This window comes from Carya illinoinensis, chromosome 5, assembly GCF_018687715.1.
Source record: "Carya illinoinensis cultivar Pawnee chromosome 5, C.illinoinensisPawnee_v1, whole genome shotgun sequence".
Classification (NCBI taxonomy): domain Eukaryota; kingdom Viridiplantae; phylum Streptophyta; class Magnoliopsida; order Fagales; family Juglandaceae; genus Carya; species Carya illinoinensis.
The window spans coordinates 1,905,188-1,928,995 of record NC_056756.1 but is presented as its reverse complement, the minus strand read 5'-3'; the positions used below and the strand labels follow the sequence as shown (position 1 = coordinate 1,928,995).

The window sequence follows — 23,808 nt, the reverse complement described above, 5'->3', positions numbered from 1 at the left end:
GCTTTGGCTTCGAATGATCATCATAATTTTTAGAAAATTATAAATCCTTCTCTTAATATATTAATTGGGTATTTAACGTGAAATTAAAAGAAAAATTAATTTGAAAGCGTGATAATTATTCATTCTCACTACTACAATGCAAGAGAGTGTTAGTGTGAAATTAATTATTCATTTTTATTACAAGAAGCATTCAGTTCAAAAATATCTATTTGAAAACCAAATCTCAAAATTAATTTCATTTTTACCTCTACTTAATTAATCATTCTCACTACAATCATTCAAAAAAATCACTCTGAAAAACCCAAATCTCAATAGCTGTTATTTTGCAAACTTACCATGTGCGGGTTGTGAAGGGTGCGACAGTGCTGAAGTTTGGGCAGGCTGGAGGTCTACGACGGAATAGATGGCTGTGCGGGGCAGTCTCGCCGATCTGGAGTGCAAGGGAGTTTCGTCGTTATACCGAAATAGCAGATTATACTTTGTGCAGTTTTGTCGGAATCGAATCGACGGTCTGGAATGTAAACGAGTTTCAACTTTATACGGAATAGATGGCTGTGCGGGGCTGCAGTTTTGCCGAAAAAGAATCGCCGATCGGGAGTGCAAGGGAGGGCTGTGCGGCGCTAGTATTTGAGTATAGACGGGAGGGAAATGGACTGGTTTTGGCTCCATTGGTTTTAATTTTGTAATCGTGTGTGATGCAGTTCATGTATATTAAATGTGAATGGCTGACGTGTCATTCTATTATTTGCTGCCGTTTACTGAAGGAGAACGGCGTGACCGTCTAGAAGAGGCCCTGTTAACATTATTCATCTCCGTGGTAATTGTGTCAAAATTAAAGAATAGAATGGTTAAAAACATAAAATAAAAATGAAAAACCAAGAAAAGACCGCGATAGAGAAAATAGTCAACGACTCAACGTCCTTTCCTAAAATTGTCGTCTTGCTTAGGAGGGGCAGCCGTGCCCTAATTCTCTCCCATTTCGCAACGGAATTACAAATCCCAGACCCCAAAAACGAACGCACACAACATTTAGAACCGAAGCAAAATATAAACGGGAAATAGGTACAAATAATCGTTGTTATTTACATTGCCTAATCCTACATCGTCTGGTAATTTTTCTTCTTTCAGATTCGTATTTTTCCCGTTCTCTAATTTCCTCGTGATTTTAGCGGTTGATTTCATTTGTCTTTAGTTTACCTGTTTGTGGAATCCGGAGCTCCGTCTATTGGAGTATGAAATTTATATTGTGAGTTAGGTTTTATTTGTTCGTTAATAACTCTTGGAAGAAACATGTTTGTGCATTGAAACATTAATATATTCTGAAGTTTGTGCATGCCCCGTAAAGGGAACATTTTGATTTGGGTTGTGAATTTCTAGTTTATATCTGAACAAACTGGATGGGGTGGATGCGTTTCTTATAAAATGATTTGAGGGAATTGCTATTCTTTATTCTTCTGGGTCATCAAGTTAACAAACTCATAGAGAAATTGTTGTTTGGGTAGCGGACACGATCCTGAATAAATCGTTTAATCCGTTTAGATTCAAGGTTCTTGGATGTCATTTTTAACAAAAGTAAGATATATTTTTTTGACAAGTCCATACCCCAACAAAAGTAAGATAATTGAGGGCGCTTTAGTATAATCGGATATGCAACTTCATACCAGTTTGATATAAATTTCCTGGCTGCTGAGTGCATCTGCTAATGATGAGCACTGTTCGGCACATCAGATTCTTTGGGTGCACATATTTGTGCTACTCTTGATGGGTGCTCCTAAGCAGAAATGGACCCAAGAAGAGGAAGCTGCACTTAAAGCTGGGGTTATTAAGCATGGAGCTGGAAAATGGCGCACGATACTCAAAGATCCAGAATTTAGTGGTGTCTTGTATCTGCGTTCAAATGTAGATCTCAAGGTGTGTTCTTTTGAATTTATTTACCAAGTGGAGTTTAGTTATGCACCTTTTCAATGTTCCCATCATGAATAAATGAAACAAAAGTTTTATCCCGAACTGTATAATATCTTCCATAAAATGATTAATTAATTAGCCTGCTTTTGATGCCTAGTGGTCTAAGGGTGGGCTTGGGACGAGCTGTAGGTAGACCTGAAATCTTGGGTTCAATTGTATGCTAGGAGTTCCCTTGGTTACCCGCTATACAGGGGCCTACCTCGGCGAGGTCCATATCATAACAAAAAGTAATTTGCTTTTGATGGTTGGTAGGACAAGTGGAGAAATATGAGTGTAATGGCGAATGGATGGGGCTCCAGAGATAAGGCAAGGTTAGCTGTAAAAAGGGTGCCACAGGTCCCTAAGCAGGATGAGAACTCCATAGCTCTCACTACTGTTGTTCATAGCGATGAAGATATTGTGGATGCTAAGCCTCTTGTAGATTCTAATGATACACTGAAGGTTCCTGTTCCAAAGAGATCTATTGTAAGGTTAGAAATTTTGGCAATTGTTGTTTTAGCATCTTATTTCCATAATCCTGGTACGTGGAAAGTAGTTTCATGGCACTATGCTACTGGCTCATGGAATTATTGGTCTCTTGCTGTTTTTGGATGACCGCAATATTGTTTAATAGCAATAGAAATTTTGTGTTCACATTATGTGTTTATTTGTATACCATTTTATCTTTCAGATTCATTTTTATAGGTTGGACAATCTTATATTTGAGGCTATAGTCAATTTGAAGGAGCCCAGTGGTTCTAATAAGACAACTATTGCTACATACATTGAGGTAGTCTTCCATTTTTAAAGCAAAATATCATGGAATACAATGCATGCCGTTCTTCAGTGGATGGTCCATGAGACTTTTTAGTATCATGACTTGATCAATTTTAATGCTGTTGTAATGGCTTTATGATCTTACATTGATTTTAGTTGAGTATCACAATTATAAACTTACAAAATTTCTGTATTTGTGAGACTATGGCATGGCTCACATACTTTCCATTGTGGATCTAAATGGTTAATTTTGATAGTTTGGGCCTGAGGGACCTGCAGTCAACTTTGTGATGACTTACTGTCAACCTCTAGTTTTGCTTCTGTATATAGGATTTTGGGCATTAAACTTGGGATGTTATGTAACTATATGATATTAGACATCTACTTGCACGTCATGAAAAGGACCCACGTAAATGTTATTGGGCACATCTAATTGCGCCCCCTCCTTATTTTATTCCTGTGCAATCCCAAAGTGACAGTTCCTGCATAGTAACTGACACCATCAACCTTATAGACAATACACACACGGCATTTCTCGTTACATCAGATGTTTTCTTGTTTGTATCATGGTAAAACTTCACATCTGAGTTTCAAATATAACCCGACATTTCATTTCCACCCTGCATTTCTTATTCCTTTCATGGCTATAACTGGAATTTAATTAATAAGGCTTGCTCACTGAGCCTTAAAATGGTGTGACACTTAGCTTGTCTGGTTCATTTATAATCATATAGAGCAAGTCATTAGTGACACCATTGAACATGTGTGCTTATGCTTATTCATCATTGAGATTGTGCAGAAGTAGGGACGATGCTTTTCTTGTATCCATTTATGTATTATCTTCATGGTCTTCTGAAGCCAGTGAATTTCTCATTTTATAGGAACAATATTGGGCACCGACAGACTTTAAGAGGTTGTTGTCAGCAAAATTAAAGTATTTGACAGCAAATGGAAAACTGATTAAGGTAAATTCTATGCAGAATCTTTTGATTCAATTGTCTTGAGCCAATTGGCATGTTCTGCCTCTCCTTGCTTTACTTCTGTGGTCCTTATTGCATGCCAAAGCATTACAAGTTTTATCAAGCTAAATAATGGGATTTTTTTTTTTTTTTTTTGGAAAAAGAAAAATAAAAGAAGTTTCTGATGCGGCTATTATTGCGTGTGTCAATTTACCATTAATCCATTTCAGGCAGTGGTGTTTGGTAGGTTTTGGTTGGAAATGTAGAGTGGATATTTTTGCAGCTCAACACCTTTATTAATGGCAGTTCTTATTTTGTTTTATCTTTTGGGAACTCCTGCATTTCATTCCAGCCCAATTTTATAGAAATATCCAACCCAAACCTTTTTTTTAATAGTTAATAAGAGATTTTATTCCAAGTAAATAGGCATAGCCCAAGTACACAAGATGTATACAAGGGAGTACACCTAAATACAAGCTAAAGCAAAAACAGCACTAAAATAAAACATGACAAATGTTCCCATCCCTTACAAGATTATTCACCCAAAAACTTAAAAGTGCTAAAGAAAAATTCCCTAAACTCCCCCATAGAACGTTCACAATCTTCAAAACACCTCCCATTTGTTTCAAGCCATAAGCACCAAAACAAACATAAGGGAATCATCCTCCACGCTGCTGCACTGCCTCTAAATCCCACTAAACCTTGCCAGCAAGCTAAAAAATCTGCCACATGCATAGGCATCACCCAAGCAATGCCTACCTTTGCCAAAATCTCTTTCCACGCGCGTGAAACCAAATTAAATTTTAAGAAAAGCAGGGAGATAAAGCGTCTTTCATGGGCAATCAACTACGATGCTAAGGGAGGTAGCTCACAAGTCAAGGGAAGGGTAAAGGGAGGGCATTGTGAAGACATTCTCGTGGTGGGTTTTTTTCGGGTAGAGGATTAGTTTTATGGGGAGCAAGGGGTTGGGCTTGAGTATTTTGGGTAGTGTTTTACGAGCTCTCTAGTATGGGCTAAGTGTTTTCTTGTATACGTCCAATGTACTTGGTTACTCCTTTTGATATATATAATATTTTTACTTATCGAAAAAAAAAAAAAAAAATCTCATTCCACAAAATTGTTGCCACCTCACAAGGAAGAAAAAGATGGTTAACAGATTCACCATCCTTCTTACACATAAAACACCAATCACCCACAAAAAAGCCTCCCTTCCTCAAATTATCCATGGTTAATGTTTTTCCAAGAGGCACCAACCAACAGAAAAAAACAACTTTACTAGGCATCTTTGCCCTCCAAATACATTTCCAGGGATAGTCTTTACTCCCTGAATGATTAATGCCTTATAAAAAGATTCTACGGTAAATCTGGAGTTATTTGTTTGCAACCACGGCAAGCTGTCCTCTCCATTCTGATCAGTTTTCATATCATATAATCTTCCCCAATAATCTGATCAGGCTGTCCTCTCTATTCCTGACTGTACCCACCGTAACAATTTCAGACTTAGCTAAGTTAATTCTAAGTCCTTAAACAGCTTCAAAGCTTAGCAACAAGGCTCTCAAAGTACGGAGATGATCTTGACTTGAATCACTAAGTATTAAAGTATTGTCTGCAAAAAGTAATGTGAAACTGTAATGCTGCCCCGTAAGTCAATCTCCCACCATAAATCCCGACAAAAAATTCCTCTTCACAGCCACTTCAATCATACGCCTCAAAGCATCCATAACTAATACAAAAAGACAAGGAGATAAAGGGTCTCCTTGCCTTAGTCCACGGGAGCTATTAAAAAAACCCACCGGAGTGTCATTCACCAATAAAGAAAATCTGGCCATCGAAATATAATGTTTTATCCATGAACACCACTTCTCTCCAAAACCAAATCTCCCAAGTAAATAAAGAGGAAAGTCCCAATTGACATGGTCAAAAGCCTTTTCCATGTCCAGTTTAACTAAGATTCCAGATTTACCCATTCTAATTCTGCCTTCCAAACATTTCATTAGCAATTAAAACTGAATCCAGGATTTGTCTTCCCCTCACAAATGCATTCTGATACTTCAAAATAATCTTGTCCATGACTACACTCATGTGGTTAGCTAGCACCTTAGAAATGATCTTATACATCCCATTCACCAAGCTAATAGGGCCAAAATCCCTCGTATCTACAGCGCCCGCCTTTTTAGGAATAAGAGCGATGAATGTAGTATTAAAACTCTTCTCAAATTTTAAGAAAGAATAAAATTCCCCAAAAACTTTTGTAATGTCTTCCTTCACAATATCCCAACAAGCTTGAAGAAATGCCATAGAAAATCCATCCGGACCCCATGCATTATCTTTAGACATACCTTTAACAACAGCAAGAACTTCCTCTTCCTCAAAATTCCTCTCCAACTGAACTACACTAAGCTGATCAATGGACCCGAAAGACGGCCCATCTAACATAGGTCTCCAAGAATATTCTTCTTGAAAAAGCTTCTCATAATAACTCACAAAAAGATCTCCAATCTCCCCATTATCGGTAATAACATTATCACCTACAAGAAGAACCTTAATAGCATTATGTCTACGGTGTGAATTAGCCATTTTGTGAAAGAATTTCGTACATTTGTCACCTTCATTCAGCCAAAGAATTCTTGATTTTTGCCTCCACGAAATTTCTTCCATAAGAGTGAGCTTTTCAATTTCTGCCATTACACCTTTCTTCTTCTCCTTTGCCTCATAGGATATTTCACCCTTCATCTCCTTTTTCCAAAATACACAGCTGCTCCATAAGCTGTTTTCTTTTATTATTGACATTGACAAGAACCTCCACATTCCATCTTTTCAAATCCTGTTTTAACACCTTAAGCTTACCAGCCAAAACAAAACTTGGAGTACCAGAAAACTGATATGAAACCCACCACCTGCTTACCCTTTCAATAAAACCCTCACCCTCCAATCACATATTTTCAAATTTAAAATATATCTTTCCACTAACAATGCCACCACAATCCAACAAGATAGGATAACGGTCTGAAACAATTCGCTGCAGTCTTTTCTGTTTCAATTCCAGAAAGAGTGCTTCCCAAGAAGCCGAAACCGAGAATCTGTCCAGCCGGGACCATGCTCTCCCATTTGACCACGTACAGTCCCCTCCCACCATTTGTAAATCAACCAGCTGCAGCTCAGAAATGAAATCAGAAAACTCGGACATAGCTCTAGAAATCATAGAATCCCCTGCTCACTCACAAGAATAACGAGTAATATTAAATTCCCCTCCAACCCAAACCTAGCTTGAGCAATTGAACTTTTATCTTATCTTTTTTTTTTTTTTTTTTTGGATTGAGGTCAAACCTATCTTGGAGTAACTTTTTAAGATCATGAAGGGAGGTAATATATTAGCATGGGTTAGGTTTGGCGTTGGCTTATATATATTTATATTGTTTGTACGGATGAGGGGTATAGTGGGTTTTTAGTCAAGATTAGGGGATCCTGACAGATGAAGGGATGCAATGTTGTGTGTTTTGTTTAACTGCAATTAACACCCAGGTCAACTTTGTAAGGTCATGTATCGAGGTGAAATGCTGATATGGGTTGGGTTCTATTGTCAAGCAAGAGCCCTTATGGCTGGGTTTTTCTGAGTCTTCTTTGTTTAAACAAAGAACACGATTGAGTGAGGGAGGGAAATATTTATTTGGGAGGTGGGAGGGGAAGCCCTAACTTGGCTTTTCGTGGCAAAAACTTAAGATCCTAGTTGATAGTTTCCTTTCTCCTCTATTTGGGCTAGACCTTGGCTTGACAACTGAAAGATGAAGAGATTTAGATTGGTAATTTTTCTCCATCTTCTTTTGTAGTTTTCCCACTTTTGTACTGTACCCATCTGTCCTGAATTTTTAGTGATAGGTTTGGGACCAGGATTTGAGACGACTGTTGATAGAGAGAGCTGTAGCTTGAACTAAGATTAAGAGATTCTGTGAAAGCATCCTCTTCTCTCTCATGTTTTTTGTCTCTTCTGCTTGCCTCATCTTCACAATTTTCTCCTTATGGGGTTTGAGGATCCACGTTTAAGGGTTGTGATTTGATAAAATAGGGACTTAGATATTATTTGGCTTTCTTTTCTCTTCTCACTTTGTTGTCTTGATGCATGTGTGTAATTTATTCTTTTGCCTGATTTTGCTATCAGGCATCAGGACGACTACATCTTTCTTCACATCTTAGTTTTTATGGTCCATTCCAGCGTCTTGGCTGATCCAAACTTGGTGCAACTTACTTTAACTCAACTTTTACTCTTGCTCTAGTCCTGACTAGAGAATCTGCAATATTAAGCTCTGCACTCCTTGGCTTATTTGCCCCCTACACGTGAATGCAATTATTTCATGGGCATTAGATGTGCCATTACAATTTGATTGGAACAATTTTATGTATGTTGCCAATATTCACCTGTTTAGTAATAGAGAAGGAAATGATTTTAAGTTTAGATGAGTGCGTAAGTGGATGAAACATGTAGTGCACCAATGTTGAGCTACTGTACCTCAGAAGGTAGACATCATTGATGAATTGAAAATCATTTAGAGCTTTTTTGATAATCATGAATCTTGGGGTAAATTAAAGGGATGAAGATTTTGATAACTTATTTGATGGGATTGAGAAGCCTTTTTGGCTATTTACTGATTCTTGTTGGAATTTTTTTCATTGTGCTTTGTGGCAATAGATTATTCTTGAAATTGAGTGGAGTGCAAATATTGTTGGTTTATTGTGATATGTACTTAGGCGGATGATCGTTAATTGGAACTGAATTTACATAGTCTGCTTACTCATCTGGTTTGGTACTTCAAGACCATTAAGAAAACTACAGAATAGGATTTGTTCTTTTACTGACCCATTGAAGTGTGAATGATTTAAGATATGGTGGATTCCTACATTATTTTTTTAACCTTTACAGGTTAAACGCAAGTATAGGATTGCACCTAGTCCAGCATTCCCAGATAGAAGAAGAAATCCTTCCATGTTACTCTTGGATGGAAGGCAGAGGGTTTTTCCAAAAGTTGAAAAGGATGATACTCATATGCTTACAAAATCCCAGATTGATTTAGAGTTAGAAAAGATGAGGAATATGACTCCACAAGAGGCTGCCGCAGCTGCTGCTCAAGCCGTTGCTGAAGCAGAAGCTGCTATAGCAGAAGCTGAAGAGGCTGCAAGAGAGGCTGAGGCAGCAGAAGCTGATGCAGAAGTGGCACAAGCTTTTGCAGCAGCGGCAGTGAAAACTTTGAAAGGAAGAAGCAATCCGAAAATGGTGAGATTCCTCTCTTACTCTATCGAATTTTCGTGGTTTTTTTTTTTTTTTTCCTTCTATATTCTTTTTGCTTGAGTGGAGCTCTGCTAGGAACTTTTTTTTGATCAGATAGAAGCTCTGCTAGATATTTCCATAAGCAGGCTTTACAGCAAAAAGGGAGATAAATTTAAGAGAAGGACAGATGTTCCCCACTTACAGATGTTTGAAAGGAAAGCCGATCACAAATTTTCATATTTCTATGTACTTAGTGGCAGCAACTTGTTCTCTCTTTTCTTTCTTTTCTTGATCCAGGTTTCTCATCCTACTCTGTTTTTTTAGAAAATATAAATCTCAGATTGAAAGGAAAAAAGAAACTTCCCTATCGAATACCAACATTCCATCTTCTTCTGTTTTTGATCTTGTTTTCTCAAGCTTTTGACTAATTTACATTTTCTGAAAGTACATGCAGATGATCCGAGCTTGACCTAAATTAATAACTTCGCAAAATGGCCAGCAAGGAGTGTAATGAACTGGAGCATATTTCTGACCCACAAGAAAGGGTCAGAGTTCTTTTTGTTCGGGAGCTAGATGCATGCTTGTCTTCTGCTGACAAAAGCCCGGCGGTGCCTGTATTTGTAAATATGTGAAGGCGATTCCTTGGCCGGCCTAATCTGGATTTACCTTGTCAGGAAATCCTGTTCATCCAGTACCTTTTCTTTTGTAGATTTGTGTTTATATTTCCGAAAATGCTGGTTCTTGGCCAATATTTGCCACCTTTTGTGAACTTAGAAATTGCAGCTAAATGTAGAAACTAGAGTGCATAAAAGAAATTGAAAGAGATGGATTTTCTTCTGATAGGGTTGTCTGTTTTTTAGGACATCTGATTTAAATGGTCTTTAAATTGCCATTATTTATGTCATGCCCTTATAAAATCCCTCTCCTTTAAATTGCCAGATTATTTGTCGTTTCTGGAACATTCCTGGGAGAAAGATTGTGGATATCAATGCAATGGAATCAAGCAAAATCCTTGTAACATCTCCGCACAATAAGACAAGAAAAAAAAGGAAAGAAATGTTTATCACATACGCTAAATACTTATAAATAGGCAAGATTCTAAAAATATTTCGAAGATAATAATTTTAGAGAAATGTTTTAATTATAAACAGATTTTATAAAAATAAAGAATTATTTTTATTGTGAAATAGATTTAATATAATATTTAAAATATCTATAAATTTATATTTATAGAAGGAAAATATTTTAGTCATAAAAGAATTATACAAAAGTAATTTTTTAAATTGATGTGGTTTAATTTGGTCTGTCTAATTATAAAATTATTTTTATTATAAAATAGATTTAAAGTATTTAATGATATTATTTTAATTTATATAATTATTTTTATTTGATTTCTTTGAAGATAAGCCACGTCAATCCATTCGGGAATGTGGTAAGAGTAATTTTCATGATTTGAGCGTGAAGGGAGCCCCGTTTAGCCTTCGAGGTTAGACTCGAGACTCCGAGAGGTCCAAAGTCAGAGATGCTGCTTGCTTTTAAAACAAATAATTAAAAGTTAATTATGGATTTTGTCCAATAGAATTGTGCCTCGTACCCCACCCTTTTTAAGGGTAATGTTTCATTATACATATGTATATGATTATCAGGAGTTAATTTATTAAGTAAAAGGCGAAAAAAATAACCCCGTTCAGGATCCAGGCAAATAATACAGAGACAATTATCGCAGGGACCGTATGTCGTTGGAGAGAGAGAGCCGTTTGAGCTTTGAGGAGTGATGGCTCCCTCCATCTTCTAAGCAAAGCCAAATCAAACCAAAATTCTCCCTTTACTCTTTTACCTCTCTATTTCGATTCCTGCCATACCTGTTCGTTTTACTTTTGCCCCTTCCTATTCCGATATCCGTGAAATCTCTCAGGTAAACCCTCTTTGCATACCGATTATTATTTGAAACTCCAATTTGTCAGTGAAATATTGTTCACTATCAATCATTTAATTCTGTTTCGGTTGATAGAAGGTGATCTAACGGAATTTTCTTTTGAGTTCAAACGTGTGAACGGGGTGGGTTTTTTATTTTTTAAATGCAGAAATCCAAGTTCTTTTTTGTACAGTGGACGGATGTGCTTTTTCTTACTTTAGCATCACTTTCCAAGTCTCCTGTTTTTGTTTGGATCAATGATTGACGAGAAGACCGTTTATTGTTTACGTTGGTGTACTTTGTGGTTCTCGTATTGTTTGGGATTAAATCATGTCGTCGGTTCTATTGGGTTTAACGATCATACTCTAAATTTTCTTTCAGACATGGATGAAACTTTAAACGGCAATGAATCCTTGACGACTCGCATCCAACAGTTGGAACGTGGTATTTACAATTCTCTTAGTTTTTGGCATTCATTCTTTTCGTTCTCAAATATGCCATCTTTTCGTGTCTAACGTATACTTTGAGTGACCATCCCACTTACTTACTAACTTCCTGTTTATGTTCGTTTTCTTTTCCTATTTTTATTCACATTGATCGGTTTATTGAAGCGAAGACATTTATGAAACCCATGTAATGCTTACTTTGCCTCTCATTTTGTGGAGCTTTTGCTCTTTCTTAATTTTCAAGTGTACTTTTATTGGGGGAATACTTTGTATAACTCAGTCCTGTTTTATACTTTTCCACCGTTTTCTTAATAAGACTTATATTACTTATAACAGGGTATTTTTTTAAATCCCTAGAATCAGCTGCTTCTTACTTATGTGAATTTCTCATCGGTTCAGTCTATTCGTGTAGTTGAGTCGCACCAATTAACCACTGGAAACCTGATCTTACATGATTATTTGTTTTTCTATATGTGGAATTACCTATAAAAAAAATTTAGCTATAAAAAATGTGGAATTTTTTTTTGGATAGGTAAGAGAAAATATTATTGAAATGAATGAAAAAGGCATAAGCCATGTACACCGGAAGTGTACAGATATGTGGAATTCCATTCTGTCCCGGTTAGATATGCTAGTTTCACATAGCCAACTGGAGACAGTGCTTCCTAGGGCACTATCTAAAGTTGGTCAATGGCTTTTCCACTATCAGATATACTTATGTGAACAAGATGTACTATATGGACTATTTCTCTTGTAGAGCGTGATGAGTTGCGCAAGGATATTGAGCAATTGTGTATGCAACAAGCTGGACCTAGCTACCTTGCTGTGGCTACTCGGATGCATTTTCAAAGGTATAATTTCTTTTTCTCATTCCAACAGGTCTATCTTCCCCTTACTCTCTTTCCCCATTTTCATCTTTTTCTTGGGTGGTGGGAATGGAGAAGGAGAGAAGAGGTGTCTGTAGTCTTCTTGTTGGTATTATTGAGTAGACAATTAAAATATATTATAATAAAGTTAAATCCCCTATTAGGACAGCTGGCTTGGAGCAGGAGATTGAAAACTTGAAAAAGAAACTATCTACTTGCACAAGAGAGAATATAAATCTGCAAGAGGAGCTTTCAGAGGCCTACCGGATCAAAGTGAGATCTCTAAATTTTAATGTGTGCAATTTTCTCCCCCTATGTTAAATGCTCATGAGCTTACTTTTCTGTACCCAGAGCCAACTTGCTGAGCTGCATGGTATGGAGGTCTCAAAGGTCTCTCACTGTCTGTCTTTCCCTCCCCCTGCTGTATTTCTTTTAGAAATTGCATTAACTGGATATAATTGCATGGGAAGCTATTTTCCAACTCTAACAGACTATTGCAAATTTTTACCTATCAAGAAAAAAAAAAAAACTATTTCAAACTTTTTGTATATGGTATTTTAGAGGAATTTGTTTTCTTGACAATAGAAGGTCTTATGAAAAGGTGTAGCACAAGTATACAGGAAGTATATAAGAGGACAAAAAAAATTTATGTCAATTTGTTTGCACTTCATGAAGAATTTGTTATTTTACCGCCTTTATGTATTTTAGGATCTAGTTTGATCTGTTCTCACGTTTCATAAGGGAAAATAGTGATGGGTATGCTATTATAACCAACCTCCAATCTTGTAGTTAGATTTTAGAAAAACTTATTTTACTTATAAAAAAAGGATTTCAGAAGTGCTTGTTATATAATCTTGGAAACAGCTGCTTCTGTTGGCAACAAGTTTAACACAATCTTGAAAAGGAAAGACAAAGGCTTACCGCTTCTTGGAAGCTGCATGGATGATCTTTTCTATATAGTTGTATGCATCCTTAGGTTCTGTTTTGGCTTTCCAATACTCTGAAGTGTATCCATTTTTGACGGAAATAGACGAAACCACATTTTATTTTTTGTCTCACTTTCCTTTTTCAGAATATGGAAGCCGAGAAGCAGGTTAAATTTTTCCAAGGCTGTGTAGCTTCTGCTTTTGCTGAGAGGGACCATTCAATAATGGAGGTTATGACAGTATCTTTTTGTTAAGTTTGAGTTATTATATACTACTTTGTAAGAGCTTTCCTGCTTTTAATAACTATAGAAGTTTCTGCTTATAAAAAAAATAACTATAGAAGTTTCTGAAGATGCTGTGCTACTTGTAACAGGCTGAGAAGGCCAAGGAGAAGGAGGAGATTATGTCACAGAGATTGGGCAATATTGAAATGAGGTATTTGTCAGTATTTTATCCCTTTGGGTGTTCATCTACTATCTGTACTCTGGCTCAAAATAGAAAACAATTAAGGATTATTTTCATTTGTTATATCCATCTATAGATTGTTCTACTGGTTGATGGAATCATGGAAATCACCTAAAAATAAGCATTGTGCTGGAAAAAAATCTCTTTTGAGAAGCAGATGATAGTAGATGACAAAAGATGAGGGGATACTTATCGTTGTAGTTAACAAAAATAGCAAACTATCACCTAAAATACTTAGTGTTTTGGGTAGTGTTTCACGGGCTCTTTAGTATGGGTTATATGTTTTCTTGTATACGTCCAGTGTACTTGGTTACTCCTATTGATATATATATATATATATATAATATTTTTACTTATAAAAAAAATCATTTCATTTAGTAAGTGAATTTTACAGCATGATTTGGTAATTTCTTGTTCTCTCTTAGCGGGGGTTTGATAATTAATTTGTTTTCTAGTGTTTTCTTTTTTGTTCTTTTTTCATCAAGGCAATAAGAAGGTCTTATTGTTGGATAACATGTTTTTTAGACCTTCCCAACTTGTGGATATCATTGTGGAAGGCACCACAAGAATAATTTAGTTACTACTCACTGTACTTTTCTAATGTTCTAATCTGCATGATCTTGGCGATGCAGGTTAGAGGAGCTCACCTCAGATTGTCTTGGACAGAAGAAACTTAATGACACATTTCGCATTGCTCTAGCTAAGGAAGAAGATCAGAATAAGACTTTCAAGAAGGTGATTTTCTTCTTCCCCCACCCCCCAACACTCAACTCCCAAATATTGAACCTATCTTTTTGGTGTATCTTAGGTGATAGTAAGATTGTTAAAAGGCACACATAGGTTATGATATATTTGATTAAACAATCAACAACATACGTTCTCCCCTAATTATCGGTACTTATAAGCCCTATGGTATATTGGTGTAAGACCTTACACAATCAGGGTAGAAATATGATATTTCCCTGTTGAGTGCATGGCACTTGTCATCTATTATTTTGCCTTCTTACTTAGTGGTATTGTTGAGACCAAGTTTTGAAACTTGATATGTTTTTTCCCTTTCATCCTTTTTTTTTTTTTTTTTTGGACAAGTAAAAGTAAAACTTTATTAATAGGAATAGACATAGCCAAAGTACATAGGAAGTATACGCAGAAAATGCCTAAGTACCACTAAGCACAAGTGAGCGATACATGCAAATCATGAAAACTATACTCATTACAAATAATGATCGAAGCCCAAGAAAATAAAGTACTATAAAAGAATCTCTTCAGCTCATCCAAGGAATGCTCCCGGTCTTCGAAAGAATCTCTTTAGGTCATATGCATATATGTTTACTTATGACAGGTTATATGACAGGTTATTGATAAATTTTTCAAGATAAGGCTAAATTCTCTCAAAGGATTTGAGGATACAAGTTGGGATGAAAAGTCTGAATGTCTTTTGCATGATCCTGAAGAACTGTGGAGCTTTAATGATACATCCACTTCCAAATACATTGTAAGTTTTCATGGCTTTTAATCTTCCTTGAACCATCACAATCAATTATATAAATTTCATCTTATGGCTGGATAGCATGATGGTAAATCTTAAATGTTGTAGTGAATGAGTAAAATATATATATATATATATATATTTTTACAGTTTTGCTGTATTCTCTCATTATGTTGTTTGGATCTTAGATCTGACTGCCTTTCATGTAAAAAATGATTTGAAGGTATTGAATTTGTTGACCTGTGCCTAAACTAATAAGATCAACACCATCTTGTTTAATTATACTTGTAAACAATACTTTTTATGTATACCCCTTCTTGTTCTGGACTAGGAGTGAACCAGTATGAGAGAGCTGAAGCAAATCAAACTAAGTAAACCTTGTCAGAAACAATACACAAAATTTCACCAGATAAAGTCCAAATAACTCGAGTTAGCATGAGGATCCTAGCATAAAGATATTGGTTGACTTTTCAAGAATGCCGCCATTAGACAAAATTCCAATAAACTTGTTGTAAATTGTGTCAAATTCCAATAAATCCCACATTGAAGAATAAAGAAAGTCATCATGTGCATAGCTGCTATATATAGATGGTAATCCTGCATCAGACAAAGAAAGCGATAAATTGTACTTCAAGCCCCATATATAAATATTGGTATCAATAGTTCGGTGCTCCAGTCCAAATAGAGGCTTTGGGTCAAGTGGAGTTTATGCTCAAATGGGCTTTTGTCCCAAAGTAATGGCTTCGATCTAAGGTGTTCTTTTCATGTGGAGGAGGTTTGGTTAGAAGAAGTCTTTTAGAAGAATGAACGAGTTTTTTTCAAAGAGCTAGCTTGATATTTTGAGGCTTTGGGTGTATTGAGGGCTACCACCATCATACTCCATATTATGTTATTGGAATGTCTCCTCAATTGTCTCTACTTGTGGACTCACACATGTATCGAACAACGTAAATATTATATTTCTCTACTTCTTTGTCATCTAAAATCTTAAATTTATCACATGGAAAACATTGCTATCTTTGAAATTATGAATTAGATCCACAACTTATCTCAATATCATGCTATAAAAACCAATCCAAATTCCGCTACTAGGATTCAAAACCTAATTTGTCTGAAACCTAGGAGAACTACTTATTGAAATTATTAACTGGCTTGTATGATATTGTAACGCCCCAATGGAAGGCCCAAATCACATGGCCTATACTCCAAAATGACTAGTCAATGATACAATTGGAGCCCCATTGGAACCTTATAAAGAGCACAAACTTTTCCTTCCCAAGTAATGTGGGATCCCATACACCACCTACCCATATCTTTATCATATGGGGTATTACAATCTACCCCCCTTAAATTCCCAACGTCCTCGTCAGGTATATCCGCTGTAGGTGGCATGGCTCAAGTCCCACATTTTTGGTTAGGATAAGCTCTGATACCATTTGTAACGCCCCAATGGAAGGCCCAAACCACATGGCCTATACTCCAAAAGGACTAGTCAATGATACAATTGGAGCCCCATTGGAACCTTATAAAGAGCACAACTTTTCCTTTCCAAGCAATGTGGGATCCCATACACCACCTACACCATATCCTTATCATATGGGGTATTACAGATATACTGCATTGTAATGTACAGGTTAGATGTGAAACACTAATTTAATTGATTTGCCTTTACCCTTTGTGTGATGAGAAGTAAATGTACATTGTCTACTCATTGGTTGCCAAGTTGAATCTGATAGTTTAAATGCAGAATATTCCAGTGTTCATTTTATTATTGAGATTTTACTATTCATCTGCAACTCGAATAACTTATTGCTCAGACAGAGTGCGTTAGAAGAAGAGCTGGAGACAATGAGGAAATCAGTGGATAATCTTCAAAATAAGCTTCGGATGGTATGGCTTTAGTTCTGCTTCATTATGGCCTTTTAAGTCACAAACTAAATGACTGTTAATGTATTAATCAAATATATGCTTTCTTGTTGTCAATAGGGGTTGGACATTGAAAATCATCTAAAGGGAAAAGTTCGTGAATTGGAAAAGAAGAAAGTGAGCTCTTCATTGTCTGAAGATTCAACTACCTCTTTAGAACTCCAGAAAAGAATGAAAGAAAAATAACACAGATATTATACACCAATCTCTCTTGTTTATTTTTTAACCTAATTTCCTTACATTCAGATAGTTACAGACAAAATGATCAAGAATGGGATAGCGGAGCTGTATCAATACCATTCTCAGCAAAGAGTTCATGTCATGAATTTACTTGATGAGGGAAGATTTCATATGAAGTCAATTGTCGATGCGATAGAGAAAAAGGTTAGGCAATTTGAAGTGAGAAAAGTACAAAGTTCAGAGTCTCCTCAAGAAGATGAAAAACTAGATGAATATGAATGTCGAGATGTACATATGACCTCTGAGGCTAGCTTCGACTTGCTATCTAAGGTTTGTTCACTGAGGTTCCACGTGCATGATGTATATTTGCTTTTATTTTCTGGATATTGTATTGCTTGATTTTTTTTTTTTTTTAAATTTCGCTTATCACATGAGAATGACAGGGGAGGGTTACCTATATAATACTACCAAGTATCCATCCTGTCTCATTCACATTGATTTAGACTTATCATATTACATAGTGCACATGCCTGCAGTGGTGCTTTTTATGTGATAGCTGGATGATTGGCAAAACATCTAACCTGTAATGCCCCAGTGGAAGGTCCAAATCATATGGTCTATACTCTAAAAGGACTAGTTAATGATACAATTGGAGCTCTATTGGAATATTATAAAGAGCAAGAACTTCTTCTTCCCAAGCAATGTGTGGGATCCCATATACCACCTAACCTTATCCTTATCATATGGGGTATCACAATCTCTCCCTCTTAAATTTCTGACATCCTCGTCAAGCCCATCCATTGTAGGTGGCATGACTCAAGCCCACATTTCTGGTTGGGATAGACTCTGATACCATTTGTAATGTCCCAATGGAAGGCCTAAACTATATGGCATATACTTCAAAAGAACTAGTCAATAATATAAATGGAGCTCCATTGGAATTTTTTAAAGAGCAAAAACTTCTAATTCCCAAGCAATGTGGGACCCATACACCATTTACCCTTATCCTTTTTGGGTATCACAAACCAATTATAGATAATCTATACCATTAATTGTGTGAAGATGCCTTGATAGTCTATATAAAATAGGTAGAAGCCTCATTGAGACACAAGGCTTTTTGTCCTTTCCAATGCTTTGACATTGGATATCTTTGTGGACTTTCATGTAAAAAGTCTGTAGTGTATTTTCTTGCAAAGACTTTTTTTTGATCGGTGTTTTCTTGCAAAGACTTTTGAAGTGAAGAAACTGGGAATCACATGGTAAATCTAGGACTAGGAGCAGCTTAGCTTTCCACCAAGTGTGAAAATTTTGTGTGTGTTCCCCCCCACCCCCCACACCACAACACACAAAAGCACGACAAATTATAATAGGACAGTGTTTAGGAGTATTTTCACTTTCATAGTCCAAATTTGCCTTCCTTCAAATTGAGTTGAAGGGCATGTGTTTCACCTGAAGGAAAGAATTGAAGATATATTGGGCATAACCCGTGTTTAGTGGAATGTACTAAGAATTTCACTTGGATTTATTAGTTTGCTGATAAGTTTAATCCAAGTGATCAAGAATATTTCCATTACTCAAGTGACATTGGGGATAAATAAAAATCAAAGTTGCCGGCCTTTGAGAAAGTGAGAATTCTGATTGAAAGGAAGAAAGGAGAGAAAAGGCTGTGCAGCTCTGTATTTTCTATGTATTCTATCTGACTTTGAGAACTGGTGTTTACAATATTATTTCTAGTCGAGTAAAATTTAATCATTATGTTGACCTCAATGGATAACCTCAATGTTGACCATAGTTTCTTGTTACTTATAATTTTAATACCAGTTTATACCTTGTTCAGAGGAATGGTCCAGACTTGCTGGATGTTGTGGCTGATGGAAAAGGTGGTGCCTCCAAAGTCCTTGCACAGGCATTGCAAGAGAAGGTTTTTAAGTCTCTCTCTCTCTCTCTCTCTCTCTCTCTCTCCACCCGCCTTTATGTTGAATTGTTTTCCTTTGCAGTAGGTTGTGTATTCTTTTTTCTTTTTTTCTCAAGTATTAAATCTTTATCAGGTTGCAGCATTGTTACTTTTATCACAGCAGGAAGAAAGGCATTTACTGGAGAGAAATGTAAATGGAGCTCTTCAAAGGAAAATCGAGGAGCTCCAGAGAAATTTATTGCAGGTAATTTCAGAAGTACTTGTTTCTAAAGATAAGGTGAAAGCAATTTAATTTTGAACAAGAAAGCAAAGACTTCATGTACATAATGGCATAGCATAGCTAACTACAATATTAGAAGCTAAGGACTGAGCATGGCTGGCTTTCAACTATTGTAACTTTGCAATTTATTTATTGGCCCAGGTTACCAATGAAAAGGTCAAAGCTCTCATGGACTTTGCACAGCTAAAGCAGGAATATCAACTATTTCAGGAGTACGTTCTTTTTTCTGAATTTTTTCTTTCAGAAAAAAAAAAAAAAAGAAATTTGACACTATCATATAAGTTATTTTTTTCCCTTCTATGACTACTATTGTTTTCCAGTCAAAAGAACATCTAAAATTTCACCGTGACTATTTCTCTCTTGGAGCTTGGTGTACATCAATAATAGTCGTTGAAACCTCCTATCTTGATGAATTACATTTATCAATGATGCGTCAATAAGATCGAATGTTGTGTCTTGTGAGCTAATATGTGATCATAACTGAATGTCCTGTACTACAATCTTACCAATAGAATAGTTTTCCATCTACAGTAAATTTTTCCTCAATTTCTTCCCTAACATACAACTCTCCTCGACTCAATATATTTCATCTTTTCATTAGAATATATGATTGTAATTCAAATAAAGAATAGTTTAACTTTATAAAAATACATAAAAATCAATATATATATATATTTAAGGTGAGACCCACATTTACACAAAGACTAATAAAACTTTCATCTTTCCATTTTTCACTTTTCATTAAAAATTTCCCAACATTTTACATCAAAACATCCCCTTAAAGTACGGACCTCAAGGCATTTCCTTGGCAACCTAACGTGACAGTAGAACATATAGGAGAACAGAGAGAGAATGGACTTTTTAAACACGTTCAAATATTGCTCTCTCTCTCTCTCTCTCTCTCTCTCTCTCTCTCTCTCTCTCACTACTTAAATTGAACATTTATTTTATCCTTTTAATTGTATGAATACCAAGTTGAAGTCTTTCTTTTTGCCTCTTAAATTGTTTTATCAACTGCTTAAGTGGCTTGTGTTGTAGATTCTCTTTCATCAAGCCATACATATTTATATATCAGTGTATAAACCTCTTGATGGGCGGAACTACTAAGGAGCTTGGTGTTTTTTTTTTTTTAGGGGGGGGGGGGGGGGGGGATGTATTTTTAAAATTTGATGAAAATTAAAATTTAAAGGTGTTTTTATACAGTAGATTATATGAAAATTAGAATTTGACCCCCACTAAATTATTTTTTTTGTAACTTGGCCCCCCCAAACCGGATTTTCTGGTTCTGCCCCTGCCTTCACTCTTCCTATGATCTTCCTAACTGATAAATTTGGGTATTATTAGTTAGCTTCTTGTAGATTTGTTCTGGAGGTGCTTTTTTTGTTACATGTCTTTGTTTCCTTTGCCGCTTTGCTTGTTGAAAAATTTTCTGCACTTTTGGCAATGGTTGGTTTCACTGCTTGATGACTTATGACCGTAGTACTTGAGCAGATCTGATGCATTTATGCAGGAAAATTGGTAAGGAGACTAAAGAAGCAAAAGGTCTGGCTGGTATTGGGGGACTAAAACTTTTAACTCATGAAAGAGATGGTAAGTTAAAAAACTTGCTAAAGAGAACATATCTGAGACGTTGGATTGGCACATTAGATGTTAGTGGAGATGATGCCGAAGCTTATCAGAATAATGAAGGCAAATTCTTCAGCAAAAGGAATAGCATGGACTTTGCCAGGTTAGTGAGAATATTTGGGACTTTTCTTTTAAATTTTTTTTTTATAAATAAGTATTTTTATTATGTATTAGCTCTCTCTCTCTCTCTGGCATTCAAATCCCTCGCATGTCCCCCCATCGTGTCTTCATTTCCGGCGCTTCTGGCTGAAAATTTTCCTAATCTTTCTTTTGTTCCTTTCCGTGTTTCTTTTCCCTTCTCTAACATTTTCTTTCCATTTTCTTCTTTCCCATTTTCTATCTGTGTGAGAGAGAGTGAGAGAGTGCATCTGTCTTGTGAGTTTAGTGCGAGGTGGCGCAGCCCTAACACCTACTGCTTTGCCGGCCGTGTCATTGATACAGAGAGAGTCGACAATGGCCGGTGACTCTTCTGGGAGTACTTTGGTGCTGAGATCTTCTCCAGCGATGGAGGAGAGAAGGCTCTCTTCTCCGTGTCGCTGGAAATCAGGCCAGCTCCATCGCCATCTCACATAGAAATCACCGATCATACACTCTTGGGCCACTGAGTTGCAGTTGGGCTCTGTAGTTCTTTAGATTTGTTGCAGATCTTTAGCTGGTTCCTCTCGGTTTCCGACTGTTCTTTGAATCCTCCTCAGGCCTGAACCGAAGGCTTATGCTTGTATTTTTTGCATAAATATTCAAGAGGAATGAAGCTTGGGAAGCTTTGCATAAATATTTTTTGCATAAATATGCTTTTTGAAATTGGAGTTTTTAAATTAATATGGGTAAGTTGGTGCGCTTTTGGGTGGTATTGAAGGCTTTTGAAATTTTACCATAAACATAAATGTCTTCATTAAAAATTGTGGAGAGGAGCAGAAGGGTTTGAAGATCTGTAGCTATGGATCGGAGTGGCATAGGGTGGCTGGGGGCTACAGTGGAAGCAGTGTTACAGGCGGGGAGAAATTCAGAATTCACAAAACATTTGTGTTAAGGAAACAGAGCCTTCGTGGCTCAACGATGCTCCAATGTGCATGTTAGGTTTCTAACTGTCACCGAATATGGTGGAGGAGGCCGGTGGAGTGTTGTAGTCATTCTTGAAGGGTACAAAGGTCTGGGTTGGGAGAAGTTTGTTATTGAATTGCGTAGAGCCATATTAGATGGGAGAAGTTTTTTGCATAATTCATGTCTTGCAAAACTATGCACGTAATTCAACAAAAAAATTAAATTATTGGAGTTCTCATTCGAGACACATCTTGCAATAGCTTGGGTTTCCTTGGTTTTGGGACAGGCCTCTCATGGGGACAGGATTTGAAGGGATGGTACTTTTCGTCTTGAGCAGATCTGTGAAGCTCTTGGATGACCCAGCCGGCGCGGAGACCGGTAGATCTGAGGAAGGCATGTTTTTTTTTTTTTTAAAATCCGTTCACCTACTCCATAACAAAACCCCAAGTTTTCAACTCAAGGTGCTAAAAGTTCTCCTTTTCCCATTGAAAATCCCCTGTTAGCAATAACTTCTTTGGCACTTTGTTTGCACTGCATGAATGCATGACTGAAGATGTGTGATTCTTATGCATGCAAAATGGTATTCCATAATTTGTCTGCTAATTAATCGGTAAGAATTTAATTTGAAAGAGTATGCCTTTTTTTTTATTTTTCATTTACATTATTTTACTCTTTTAACTTTTTCAGAATGAAAATTGAACATGCAACTCTTAAGGAAAGTATGGAAAGTATGGAGCATCTGACATCTTCGATTCATAGGCTCCGCCTCTCTCTTTTGAAGGTATAACTCTGTCATATATTCCTACAATTGTTACTTCAAAGAATGGGATGAGCAATTTCTTTGTTCTTCGGAGATGGGGCCAGGGATGTGTTAAATATTTTGAATAGTGATCTGGTTCAAGGGTCCTTACTTTTTGATGGATACCTTTTCATTTCATTTACTTTGTGGTCAAAGAGTATCATAACGTAGTTTGCCCACCTGTTAGCTTGGAGTTTCTCATGTCTGTTTGATTAAAACTAGCAGAGTGATTCTAACTATTCTCTAATATTGATAGCCCATTTGCTTGTGCTGTAATCTATGTTGTAGGCCAAGGAATCAGTTTCGGAAGGTACAGTTACTAGCGTTACAGAAGCTCTAGATGATGTTATTAATGAAGCAAAACTTGTCAAGACTGCCCTTGGCAGCTCACTACCCATCAGTTGGTCGGCTGAGGCTGATGTTGGTTCCATTTATGAAAGCATCGGCAATGATCCCAAAGAGATTTATGGGGAATCTAGCAGTGAGAAGATAGATTCTGTTTCCGCTGCAGGATTTGAGATGGTGGAGCTCCTCGTACTTGCAGCTCAGGTATTGAAGGACAACACAATGAAAAGTGGTTCCTGAGACACGAGGCGATTGAGCTCTCTGATAACACATGGTCTTGGTTCTGGGCAAGATTTGGCACAGTTAATTGTTATTGAATGCACAGCGAAGGCTATGAGCAAGTGGGTAAAATGAGTATTGATTGGTTGGATGCAGGAGGAAAGTGATATGTATGCTGTGTGACAATGGGACAAAAGGAAAATATGTTCAGTAAAATGTGAAGGTTCGTGTAGTAGCTTGTGATTGTATATATGAACAAACGTATTTGTTAAAAAAAACTCCATGAACTTTCACGGGAATGTTTCCGTTCAGTTAATGTATAGTACTGTTTAATTGTGTTCATATGATGAATTGAACCCATGGTAGGTTTTTTTTTTTAAAGAGAAGGTCACATGTCTATGGTTGATTACTGGAACCAGGCATATATATT

The 23,808-nt window shown here is 36.6% G+C and overlaps 2 protein-coding genes across 10 annotated transcripts; both read left to right on the top strand.

Moving 5' to 3' along the window:
* The first annotated feature begins 903 nt into the window (after nt 1–903).
* Nucleotides 904–9,782, top strand: LOC122311112 (telomere repeat-binding factor 1). Of its 7 annotated transcripts, none has more exons than XM_043125513.1 (8): nt 904–1,109; nt 1,729–1,911; nt 2,218–2,435; nt 2,650–2,734; nt 3,603–3,686; nt 8,596–8,946; nt 9,055–9,237; nt 9,395–9,782. In XM_043125513.1, the coding sequence occupies exons 2-8, from the start codon at nt 1,762–1,764 to the stop codon at nt 9,407–9,409; spliced, it is 1,086 nt and encodes a 361-aa protein (XP_042981447.1). In that variant the 5' UTR covers nt 904–1,109; nt 1,729–1,761; the 3' UTR covers nt 9,410–9,782. The 7 variants fall into 7 exon arrangements, with proteins under 7 accessions (XP_042981447.1, XP_042981445.1, XP_042981443.1 ...); XM_043125511.1 differs by having other exon boundaries at nt 9,386–9,782; XM_043125509.1 differs by having other exon boundaries at nt 904–1,062; nt 9,055–9,782.
* An 810-nt stretch (nt 9,783–10,592) lies between these two features.
* On the top strand, nt 10,593–23,759 carry LOC122309234. Of its 3 annotated transcripts, XR_006242382.1 has the most exons (19): nt 10,593–10,855; nt 11,237–11,299; nt 12,059–12,152; nt 12,332–12,440; nt 12,519–12,557; nt 13,240–13,323; nt 13,467–13,528; nt 14,191–14,293; nt 14,913–15,053; nt 16,869–16,937; nt 17,034–17,090; nt 17,220–17,483; nt 18,991–19,074; nt 19,202–19,312; nt 19,490–19,560; nt 20,859–21,077; nt 22,302–22,408; nt 22,703–22,796; nt 23,103–23,144. XR_006242382.1 is itself a non-coding variant. In XM_043122630.1 (18 exons), exons 3-18 carry the CDS (start codon nt 12,065–12,067, stop codon nt 23,397–23,399), a joined length of 1,887 nt encoding a protein of 628 aa, XP_042978564.1. In that variant the 5' UTR covers nt 10,598–10,855; nt 11,237–11,299; nt 12,059–12,064; the 3' UTR covers nt 23,400–23,759. The 3 variants fall into 3 exon arrangements, 2 of the variants coding, with proteins under 2 accessions (XP_042978564.1, XP_042978563.1); XM_043122630.1 differs by lacking the exon at nt 22,302–22,408 and having other exon boundaries at nt 10,598–10,855; nt 12,337–12,440; nt 23,103–23,759; XM_043122629.1 differs by lacking the exon at nt 22,302–22,408 and having other exon boundaries at nt 10,598–10,855; nt 23,103–23,759.
* The last annotated feature ends 49 nt before the right edge of the window (nt 23,760–23,808 follow it).

Bases quoted from the DNA above. Each gene is read 5' to 3' on its own strand.
- LOC122309234 (XM_043122629.1), top strand. From the start codon at position 11,239: ATGGATGAAACTTTAAACGGCAATGAATCCTTGACGACTCGCATCCAA. The intron at 12,153-12,331 runs GTATAATTTCTT...ATCCCCTATTAG, and splicing joins ACTCGGATGCATTTTCAAAG to GACAGCTGGCTTGGAGCAGG. The intron at 13,529-14,190 runs GTATTTGTCAGT...TTGGCGATGCAG, and splicing joins TTGGGCAATATTGAAATGAG to GTTAGAGGAGCTCACCTCAG.
- LOC122311112 (XM_043125509.1), top strand. From the start codon at position 1,762: ATGGGTGCTCCTAAGCAGAAATGGACCCAAGAAGAGGAAGCTGCACTT. The intron at 3,687-8,595 runs GTAAATTCTATG...TAACCTTTACAG, and splicing joins CAAATGGAAAACTGATTAAG to GTTAAACGCAAGTATAGGAT. The intron at 8,947-9,054 runs GTGAGATTCCTC...TTTTTTGATCAG, and splicing joins GAAGAAGCAATCCGAAAATG to ATAGAAGCTCTGCTAGATAT.